General features: G+C 39.1%; 1 protein-coding gene across 1 annotated transcript in view; it reads left to right on the top strand.

Moving 5' to 3' along the window:
* Window positions 1–12,018, top strand: part of AGBL3 (ATP/GTP binding protein-like 3) — a 30,749-nt gene that overhangs the window by 6,615 nt on the left and 12,116 nt on the right. The window contains exons 4-8 of the mRNA XM_009894408.1: window positions 1,024–1,162; window positions 1,693–2,472; window positions 4,038–4,200; window positions 5,304–5,430; window positions 5,945–6,042. Of these exons, the coding sequence (XP_009892710.1) occupies window positions 1,024–1,162; window positions 1,693–2,472; window positions 4,038–4,200; window positions 5,304–5,430; window positions 5,945–6,042 (1,307 nt within the window). The remainder of the gene's footprint in view (window positions 1–1,023; window positions 1,163–1,692; window positions 2,473–4,037; window positions 4,201–5,303; window positions 5,431–5,944; window positions 6,043–12,018) is intronic.

Below are 12,018 nucleotides of genomic sequence, written 5' to 3' on the forward strand. Positions count from 1 at the left end.
ACTACCTGCTGCTGAGTTCCTACAGGCCTTCCTAAAATCTGATTTGGGAGAGCAAAATAGAATCCAATGATGACTCCCATGCAGAAACATCAAAGTACCATGACAGAGATCTCGGATATTATTTGTGCATTTCATTCTCTAGCATTTGACTGGTACAGGTATTTCCAGAAACAGTCTTACTGGATTAACTACTGATACATTTTTCTTCCTCAATGTTAAGGAAGAGCATGGGAAAGATAGAGAAACTGTGAATGGGATTTCAGCCAAACAGAAAGTAATTATTCAACTGGGTATTCTAGCTAGCAAAGCCAACAGCCCTTCTCTGATGAAAACCGCTATGGGTCTGTAGTAGCTTCAATCATGAAGAATAATGCACTGAATATGGCATCTTTTGCATATGGCAACAGTGATTCAATGAAGATTGTAGTAAAAAGTTCAGTTATACCTCTGTGAGCCTCTCATCTGAGGACAAAGTAGCAGAAGAGAGCAAAACGAGATATGGGCTCAAACTGCATGCTAAATGTGATGTGAAAACATCACTTGCAATACAAAAGTGATTGCTGCTGCATCTGGGTGTCATCTTTTGTACTTCTAGACTAAAATAATTGAATACAGAGATTCAAAACCAAACTGATGGCAAGAGTTGTCAGCTACATGTGATTTCTGAGTAGAGAAGTTGCCCATTTGACTGGTGAAAAGAACTGGGGGAGCTGAGTCCTAGAGTCTTTCCACCTAACTCAGTTGCTTGGCCTAAGTACAGAGTGTGAATTGCCCTTTGCTCGTGCAGAGAGACACAGGCACCGCCAAGACAGAGTCAGATCTTAAGCTAGCTGACATCCATAAGGTTAAGTGGGAATGGGCAGCAAAATCTTTGTGTAATTTCTTTTACGCTTACCTAAGATATGCTTTGAAGTTCAGCTCCATGCAGTTGTCTGTTTCTAGAAGGAATTTTCAGAATTTGCAGGTATTCTCTAAAATGACTCAGGCTGAAATGAAAGACATCTGTTCTGCTCCTTCCCCCAGCTAACAAAAACTCCTGCTTTATGTATTCCCGAGTGCGAGGTCTCTGCCCCTTGAAGCAGATCCTCCACCAGACAGAGGACAACACACTGGTCTTCGAAGCACGGTTTGAGAGTGGGAATTTGCAGAAGGTGGTCAAAGTGTAAGTTTCTAATCTTTTCTACTTTTATTAAGATGGAGTTATTATCAGAGTGGTTATTATGAGCAGCCTGCTATCAGTTTCTGAGCAGGGTGTCTTACTCCGGGTTTGTGACTTGTTTTACATTAGTTGAATAAGCTTCAAAAGTAGTTTCAGGTAACCTTCACATGATATGGTCTGATAGCCATTCCATAGCACTGAACGTTTTCTGTAGGTGATAATCATCCACACAAACTCAACACGTTTTTTTAAGCACCTCCTTTTAAAGCATAGTGTGGAGAACATTTCTAGAAGTCCTAGTTATTGTTAAAAGTCCTAATGAAGACAGCAGTTGCATTACTGACACCCTCAGTGTGATTAGGCATTTTTTCCTGGCAGCTGCGTAGACTTTGATTTATGACGGTGTAAATTGGATTTGCACCTACCTGATTCACTGCACAGTGCTTTTTCATGGCAGTCCTCATTATTTGACACTGCTTCATACTACAGTGCTAACCAGCATCGCAACTATTTCTCTTCTTTCTGCCTACTAGCAATGAATTTGAGTATCAGCTGACCCTGCGCACCGACCTCTACACAAGCAGACACACGCAATGGTACTACTTCCAAGTAAGCAATATGCAGGCAGGGATGGCATATCGCTTCACTATAGTCAACTTTACCAATCGTAACAGCCTATATAAACGAGGCCTGCGGCCACTGTTGTACTCAGAAGCCGATGCTAAGAAACACAAGGTTGGCTGGCGAAGGACTGGAAATGAAATCAAGTATTACAAAAACAATGCGGGCCAAGGTAGACGTCAGTATTTCTCACTCACTTGGACATTCCAGTTCCCTCATGACCGAGACACCTGCTACTTTGCCCACTGCTATCCTTACACCTACTCCAACCTGCAGGAGTACCTGGTGGCCATCTCTAAAGATCCAGTGAAGTCCAAATTCTGCAAGATTGACATCTTGTGCCATTCACTGGCAGGAAACATAGTATATGTTTTAACTATCACCCACGACCCCAAAAGTGGCAAGGGCACTGAGAGGAAGGCTGTGATACTAACCGCCAGGGTGCATCCGGGAGAAACTAACAGTTCCTGGATAATGAAGGGCTTTCTGGATTACATTCTTGGCGATTCAGGCAAAGCTCAACTGCTGCGGGACAATTTTGTCTTCAAAGTGGTACCCATGTTGAATCCCGATGGTGTGATTGTGGGAAATCACCGCTGTTCTTTAACAGGTCAGGACTTGAACCGCAAATACAGATCTGATGTGAAGAAATGTTATCCTTCCATCTGGTATACTCGAAACATGATCAAAAGGTAACCTCATTTTCTTTACCTTTAGAATAGAGGATTCTCCTTTCCACTGTCTCTTTGTTAGTGTAACTTCTCTGTCCTTTGTGTTTTGGTATTGTTTACATCTTTGCCCTGTACCCAAACCTTTCTGACTGTTTTGTTTACGTTCAGTTGCATTTCAGAGTGGGTTATTTTTATTTCAGTATTGTTCAGGTTTTCCTTTAATACCCTTTCTCCATCCCTGGTAGTAAGTTATATCTCCAGAGTAAAAGAGTTTTCATCAAAACATTTTCAGCATATTTCTCCCCACTATCCTCTGCCAAAATCTACTTCTCAAGTTTCTTATTTCTCTCATGTATTTCTTTTCTGGCATACAACCACATCCCAGAATGAAGTTAGGTTGAGAATAGATCCCAGATGTCCATTTGAAGCAAAGATTGCCAAGTTTGCTGTATGTTTTGCTACAAATATGTTTGATTTTTTTATGCAGGCTTCCAGTCATAGAGACATTGGATATAAAACTAAGCCTTCCGGTATTAAACTAAACCTTCAGTAAACTAATCCCTCTGGTTTGACTTCTGCAACAAATTAATGCAAACAAGACTCTTGTGGAAAAAGCCAGTGTCAGAATTAGTACATTTAATATTTTTCATCTAGATACAGCCTGTTTTAAATAAGATCTGTGTTCTTTCAAATGAATGTTTTGGCATGTAGATCCCTTACAGGGTATGAGCACTGCAACCTCACCTTCTTTTCCATGAGAATTCCTCTCTCTGTCTTACTATATGGAGACAGCCTGCACTTGTGAGTGCCCTGGAATTAATATTAATTACGTCTGCTGAAGTGCTACTGACCTTCAGCCTCGTATTCAGCTACTATCAGCTGAGACAGATATGTTTATTACTGCTTCCTTCTTAGTTCCACTGTGGTTTTCCAACTCCTGCCCAGTGTAAAGCTCCAGGTGACAAGCTGTGGTGTCATCACATCTTCCCTATAGAGCTCTACTTCGACACAAATTGGGCATCAGGTGTGGCTTGCTAAACCCCAATGTGTCTACCTGCAAATTTTCTCTAAAAATTAGTTAAGTAATAATACTTGCAGAACCTTGGCACATCATAAAAATTGATGTCTCCAGTTTGATAAAGTAAATAATATTCACTGCCATTCATGCTTCAGTCTCATAATTGTACAGCATGTATTATTCAACACATGTACAATAGTGAAGGAGCAGCAGGTAAGAATAGCAGGTTTCAGCTGTACAAGATGCTTGTATACACATCTGCAGAGCTGGGTGTATATAACCGAGTCTGAGAATTAGAACGAACCCATGGACAAAGGCTGATGATGCATACACTTGCATCTTATTTCTGTGCAGTGACAAGTGTTTTATTCTGGAGAGAACTGAGCAGTTTGGTTCTAATCTAGCTCACTCAAGGTTTAACTTGGAGCTCAGAATGTGAAACTTGTATTGATTTCTTGCTCTTTGGTTACACATGAGCTTCAGTGTAATTTATTAGCTCAGACTTATTTCTGAGGTGGAGGAAAAAAAAAGCACTTTTAATGAAGTATTCTGTTGTCCCATATTACAGAGTGATGGGGGAACGCGATGTTTTTCTGTATTGCGACATCCATGGTCACAACAGGAAACAAAATGTCTTCATGTATGGTTGCGAGAGAAAGCAGCAAGCAAAAGCACCATACGTGCATCCACGTATCTTCCCATTCTTGCTGAGCAAGAGCTGCCCAGATAAGGTAAGCAAACATCTGGCTAGAAACTTCCTCACCTAAAAATTCAAGCACCATCTGGGATTCCTAATTTTTTGTTAAGGTATCACCTTTACTAAAAGACTGCACTTCACCCAGTAAAATAGTTTTTAATTGGCTAAAACTAGAAATGGTAGGAATATGAAATTTTAATTCCTTTGAAATTCCAGCACTCCAAAATGAATCATGCTGAATTGGGACATAAAGTTAGCATCTTTTAAACAATTTTTTTTAAAGAAAAAAAAAACAGAACATCGAAGTAACATTGTTTTAACAATGTCAAAACCTAATATTAAGTATTTTTTAGTCGTGTATTAAACGCAGATTTAAAACATATTGTAGAATTAAAAACAAACAAGTGAGCAAATAAGGAACTAAAGAAGAAAAATGTTTCTCCTGATTGAATCCTTTTGAAAACTTCTGTTGAAAATTGTGTCAAAGTCACCACGTTTGTGTAAGCTATTTCAGTTAGGAAAAAAAAAGTTCAGTAGGAAATGACGGTTTTTAAAATATATCATTTTCCAATAAAATCGAACTGCAGTAAGCTTCTTTTGAACCAGAAAGTTGCAAAGGCTCAGAAATAAAACACCACACAAACTAACCTAGTAGATGCCATTGCATACTTGGAGCTAATGCTGTTTTCCTCAGATATCAATGTTAAGGTGGTTGTGAGCTCCTGATCAGTTACATCAAATTGTTGGTCTCTTAACACATGAGAAAAGAGCTATTCCAACTTTTTAGTAAATACGCATGTTGGTATATAACAGGATTTGTGGTAACTCAGCTGGTCAGCTGTCTGTGTAGGATGGTTTAGAAACAGTAAGTACAGCCACATAAAAAAATATTTGCAGATGTCTCAGAAATCCTTAAAGTAAAATAAACTTTTAATCAGAAGGCTGTTATTTCACCTACATCTCCATTATACCAGTAATAACAGTATGCTCTGAGCTATGTTGTGCAATATTCAAGTAGAGTGAAAACTCACAATTGTTTACCTGGTAGATAAGATTTTAAAAAACTTGCAGGATTAAAATGAAATTATTGCATCTTCCTGTTTACTTCAAAGGCTAATGCTGTACCTATCTTTTAAGTTCTCCTTCCCAGACTGCCGTTTCAGAGTACGAAAGAGCAAAGAAGGCACAGGTCGAGTGGTAATGTGGAAGATGGGCATCAACAACAGCTACACTTTGGAAGCCTCTATCTGTGGCTCTAAGTTGGGTGAGACAATTCACTGTTGCTATTTAGTAGGAATCATAAACAAGACCTTTACTTTTGTTTTCTCATGGAGAATGGTGGCTTGAGCTACCCTGCCCTTATTGGTGTTCTGTCTGATGGTTTAAGGTAAGAGTTGGAAAAAACACTAAAATCGGGGCATTCAACTAGCAACCTTTCAGGCCACCACTAGCATTATTGCATATGTATCCCAAAACAAAAACATGGCAAATTAAAAGCAGTAACTAAACCCAGTTGCATTTTTAGGAAATTTTGTAGTAGGGAATCAGTTAACTATGCACTATAGTTAATCCCCTCTCAGTGGATAGATTCGTTCGTATAGGCAGAATAATGATCTGTGATATCATCTATATAAAACTCCGGTAGTTATAGACCTGTCTGTCATCTGTTAGTGAAAGATATGTGAGTTTGCAGTTGGCCACTGAAATATCACAGATACCTAGCAGTCAGCAGGATGACTGACATTTTTCTTCCTGTCTTGCTCCTATTGATGCTGCAGGCTGCAGAAAAAGCACCCATTTCGATATGAAAGACTTGGAGTCGATAGGACAGCATTTCTGTGATGCTCTCTTGAAGTACTGTGTTCATAACAAGGAGGTAAGGAAAGTCCCCCGCAAGGCCTTTTCTCCTGCCTCAGTTCATCCTACTGTGGCAAAACATAATAGTCTATAGGGTTATAGCAATAATAAGTTTGATAATGGCTTTCTTTAAGCCATAGACTAAATTTGAGCATGTTTAGGACTGAATATGGCTTTGGCCACATAAGAGCCTGATTCTCTAAGGCTACGCCTGCCAATACCTATAAATACCAATATATGTTGTAAAACTGTTAGTTAAATGGAGCTTCACTAGGTCCTGTTCTGTAATTTCTGTGCTGAAACATAGGCAAAAACATCTTTCATACAATTAAATTATATGAATCACATTCATGCATCTTTCATCCAATGAATTAAAGCGCTTTTGCTGGTTGTGTACTAGCAGTAAAACACGTCAGAGTGATACTGTTACTGTGTGAAGAAAGTAACAAGAGCTTAACAAATTAATTTAAAAGAATAGTACTTCACAATTCCAGCAAGAAGTTTCTTAACTTTTTTTCTTTTCACAATTATGTGCGTTTTCCCATGTGGATCTACTTCTGTGACTAATTAAGGTTATTAAATCAAAAGACTTACTAAAATTTCTTTTGTTGCTCTTGATGGAAAGTACTTAGACCCGTTTGAAAAAGGTGAATAGCAAGCAATATCACAGGTACAGTAGAGTTTTTGACAGAAGTTCATGCTGGAGCTGTACATAGCCCTCAACGTACTTAGCTGATGTTCAGCCTAGAAAACTGTGTAGCCCTCAGCTGTAAAATAGGAGCATTGTTATTGTTTCCTAGAGAAAGCAAACTGTCATTTGGAAAGAAGTCACATTAATATTTTGATGGGTAATATTATTTTTATGTACATAAACATTATAATGCTGGCTGCTTTATTAATGCTTTCATTCGTTCAATAGGTAGACCAGTGCTTTGCAAGGTTTTTTGCATTTTATGCCAGTCTTTCTTTCTAGAAGCCCTGACATCAGAAAAACAGAGCAGTGGCAATTAATACTGCTGAGAAAGCCTGGCTTTCCAGGTTCCCAGACTAAAAATAAACAAGCCAAACTTGAGTAGGAAGTGAGGTCCCTTGTCAATATGATATGTTTGTGTCCAGGTTCATAAATATTTGCTGAACAGAACAGCAGAAGGAATTCAGTCTTGAGCAGCTTGCTTACATGTGTTCCTTCTGGCATTGTGATTATCATGTTTAATTGCAACTCTTTTTTTTTTTCATAACTATAATACTCCCTCATGAATCAAAATGGTTACATACTATTTTCTGTGCAGAAACAACCCCAAATATCAGGAGAACATTTTCAAAGCATTGCTAAGGACAGAAGTCATGAAAGCAAAAATGTGAGTATTTTTCATCCCAGGAGAAACGTGTTGTGCCCTTTTCCTGACCAGAGACTGATACATGACAACTTTCAATCACTGTAACTTTGGACACACACTTTTGTCACCAAAAGCTGCAGACCCAGAATGCCCATTGCTCTTTATCGTCTATTAAATCCAGGAATGATGTATCAACATCAAGTCTAGGGCAGGAAAAAACGGTAAAGTTATGTTTCATGAATATATTATTTGATACACTTAGATCTTTCTTCCAAGGAACATGCCTTACAGCTGGAGATTATACCAGCTCTTCTCAGTCTCCAAAACTACTAACACCTCACTGCCTCAGCTGGACATGTTTAACTTCCAGTTTCATTGGACAAGATTTTTGCCACACCCATTAAAACATTTTCTACTGTGTTTTCCAGTCCAGAAGAGTGCTGTGAAGAGAAGAGAAAGCGAAGGGTCACAGGACATTCTAGGGAAATGGACAGTAAACTTTTTAATTAACCCTGGGATCATTACCAAGTCCCAGCTCTGAAATATGTGTGCTGGCAATATTTGTAAAGCAGCATCACGCCCCTTCCTAACATTCAGTGTGTGTGATTTGGCACTCAGCATTAGCTGGCCTAGCAACTACTGTGCGATGAAGTTTATTAAAAGGTCATTGTCAGAATAGTTGGAATAAGACCTAATCTTTTTTTAAGACATCCCTTCTCCATTATTGCTGTTCAGCATCCTATGTAACTATTTGGAAAATGTGAGCCTTGTTGTAGTTGTCAAACACTTAAAAATCCTAGATGAAAACAGTGGAGTCTAATGTTATGTTCCTACTTTTATGAAAAGGAAGTTGACTTAAATATTTTTCATAATGCTGAGCACCAGTAAGCTTGCAAAGTTGCCGCAGATGGAAATACTTGACACAGTTATGATTTAACAGCAATTCAGAATTTATTAATGATTTAAGGTAGATCAAGAGGTTGAATTTTAGCAGCGCTTAATCATTAACAGGTTTAGAGGTTTACAAAGTGAGTGAGCAAAATAATTGAACAGCAACTTAATTACAATTTCAAAGATGGCAAGATTCACACTAACTTACTGTAAGGTATTCCAAATCAAAACATATCCATATCACCAAAAGCACAGATCTCAAATTAATCATGTACACATGCACACACAAACACACAGGTCTCTGATTGCCGGAATAAGGAATTTCTAATAACAGGCGACTGTAATGAGCCGACAGGTACCGCTTTTAACTCCTACGCATGTACAGACAAACAGAAGAACATCCACATCCATAAAGCGAATGTGTCTGTCACAAACATATAGGTGGAGAGGTGGATGGAAGAGAGGATAGTCTGTAGTCAAAATCTCCCTTTCCCGAGTTTAGGGTAAATACTCACGATGCATTGGCGTTCCTCAACGGGCAGTAGTTGAGGTTCAAGAGGAATCCTCTCGCCTTGCCCTTCCAGTCCTCCAGGTGTCAGCCTGAGCAGTGTCCCAACTCAGGGGAGATACTGGCCACAGCCCACTGCGATCCAGAAGAGCTCAAAGCGTCTTTACTAGAATCACTACTTACAGGATCTGAGATAATTTACTTTCGTCAGGTACTTTTCCACTCCAGCCCAGCTCAGACAATGGAATATTCTGGTACTTCCCACCAGTTACCCAAGTCCAGAACTTGCTAGGTCTTGGGGTCCTGGTATAACCCCCCTCTCCAGGCTGTGGCCACAATCCATATGTTGTCAGGAGTGATCAATTATAGTTATTATCTTCAAACAGTAGGAGCCATGGGGACCAGGCACACTATTGTGTTCTGGTCTGTTGTTCTCCACCTTTTCTTTCTTTCATGTTAGACCATTATGTTACATTCTGGTCCATTGTATTATTATGTGGCCCAGGTGGGGAGGAAATCGCACCAAGTACCAAGTGGCCAAAAGGCAGGGGAGGGGCGGGGGGTTGCACCACCACAGAAATGAACACAAATTGCTGAGTTTTCTGAGCTTTCTGTTTTGTTTGGTTGGTAGGTTTAAAAAAAAGAAAGAAAGAGAAAAAAAAAAAGCCTGATCTTTACATGTTAACTGTTTTCCCATTAGTTATTGAACCCTATCCAAGCTTTCCCTGTCATAACCTCGTGTACACTCTTTGAACAAACCGTGAAGTGCCTGATCATAAAAATGATAATACATTTTTGTCATTCAGTCTTTTGGAACTTAATAATTCGTTCATGTTTCTATTCTGTTTCACAGACTCGAAGCCTTGGAACTCAACATAAGATATTTCAGGTACTTGACCCACTGAAAAGAGGTAAACATTATATCTTTGTTTAATTCTTAAAATCCTAATAAGCCGGTTTTTTTCTATAGTCTCAAACCTCAGTAAAGAGTATCTCCCGAAAAGATAAATACAGAGTTCTTTGGCTGGGATTTCACTCAGTCTCAGCATTTGGAAGAGCTCACTTTTCTGTAGTTTAAACTGTCTTCATGACATTATTACACTCTGCTTTACTCGCTGGGAACAATCTCACTGGAGAATAACTGAATCCGAGGTAAATTCCAGAGAGGTGAAAATATATTTTTCCCATTGGCAGTAGGGTATGCACATTTTAATAATGTGCTTATTTGGTCCAGAGAGACTAGAGGAGAAAACATTCATTGAAGTCAAACAAGGCAGCCCAAATCCTACAAAAAACTGGGATCAACCAGAACTTTTTGGTTTCAGGACAGACAAAATAAAAGAAGCAAAGGTGGAGGCTAAGGAAACAGAACTGGAGGACTTGTGTCACTGCAAGCACGAGGAAATCTGGGAAAGATTTAGGTGTCAAAGTGAACAAGTAGCTCAACATGACTTAACCTCATCCTGTGCCACAAGGACAAATACAGGTTTTGCATATGTGAAAATAGGAGGGATACTTCTGGTATCATCATTATTTTAAAGAATTTTTTAAAAAAGAAGAATGCAAAAGAGAACCCCTCAAAGTATGTGAGAACTGGAGACAACCTCTTGTCATGACACTTAAGACAGTTCAGCCACTTTATGATTAAATGAGATTTTATGGGATGGAAATTGTCTCCTAAAATATAAGGATGTTCTTCATTAGAGTAGCTAAAGTAGCAGAGATAGCCTCAGTCCATGAAAAAGAAAACATTAGAAGCTGTGACTGCAATTGATAACAAACAAATTCTCATTAAAAATAAGAGATGCGTGTTCTGACAGGGAGTCAGAACACGCATTAGTGCAAACTCCAGGAGATGTAGTGGGTTCTGTGTCCCGCCTCAGTCCAGCACACAGTGTACAGCAGGGTCCACAGAAAACTGAATGAAATTGCTAGCCTATTTATCATGGTAGGTGAAACAAATTATGAAATTATCTGTGGTTCTTTGAGGCCTTAAAAGTCTGATTTTCATAAATTTATACTTTTAAGGTTTCACATTAAAACAGAATAGGCTTCTTAGAGAAATGTGGAATTTATTCAATTCAGGAGTTTAAAGGTAGGGTTTGGTAGAGGTTTTGGTAGAGTTTTAATAGAAGACGTTGCTGTGGACAGAGTACTGAAAAGCAATGGAATTTGTTATGCTTAGTGTTAAACTTTGTAGCTTCACAGATACCCACAAAGCCATGAAACAGCCCGCTATCAAGCATACAAAATCAACGAGTTAATCTATGAAGAAAGTAGCAAAGTAGAAATGTACTGAATAGAAAGCTACCTGTCCTCATCCCACAGTGCCAAAAGTCAGCATTCATTGATCTTAACCATTATAATAACTTTTATTTATTCCAGTAAAGACCTCTGAACAGTGTTAATTACAGCATCGTGTCATTTAGGTTCTCACAGCTCTTATTATTGGGAAAATTTTGCAAAGCCAGTACTACATTTCTCTCCAGCTCTGACCTCTCCTACACAGATAAACAACTCTCATGAAATATTCTGAGTATTACAAAACGAAAAAAAAAAAGGATTCTTCTCGTTGATACAAGATCTTTAAAATCTTTTCCAGATGTCATGTCAGCAAACTATACAGAACAGTTACTCCAGCCATTGTTTTCATGAGCAGAGATCTAGAATTCCTTAATGAGGACTGGAAGAGAAATATTAAAGTAGTCATACATATTATCTGTCTTTTAATATAAATCTGTGAGTTTTATAGATTCATAGGAAGCTGTCACTGATCAGTTAAACAGAGGAATGTGGGAACTTATTTTCTGCCTGCATTAAGGATACTGGAATTTATTCTCAGGCTGATCCTTATTCATGTGATTTTCACACTTTGGGTGCTGAAAATCTAACAATGTCATGCATGTAGTGCTATGTAGTGCTCCCTCATGAATCCCATACCCTGGAGGCAAGGGGGAAGATCTGGAGGGAGGAAGATTTCCCCTCAGTTGAGGAGGACCAGGTCAGAGACCACTTGGCCAAGCTGGACATCCATAAGTCCATGGGCCCTGATGGGATCCACCCGCGAGTGCTGAGAGAGCTGGCAGATGTTATTGCTAGCCCACTCTCCATCACCTTTGAAAGGTCATGGGGAACAGGAGAGGTGCCTGAGGACTGGAGAAAGGCTGACATCTCTCCAATCTTCAAAAAAGGAAAGAAGGAGGACCCAGGGAACTACAGACCGGTTAGTCTCACATCGGTCCCTGGGAAGGTAATGGAG

This window comes from Charadrius vociferus, unplaced genomic scaffold (assembly GCF_000708025.1).
Source record: "Charadrius vociferus isolate BGI_N301 unplaced genomic scaffold, ASM70802v2 scaffold871, whole genome shotgun sequence".
In the NCBI taxonomy this organism is placed as follows: domain Eukaryota; kingdom Metazoa; phylum Chordata; class Aves; order Charadriiformes; family Charadriidae; genus Charadrius; species Charadrius vociferus.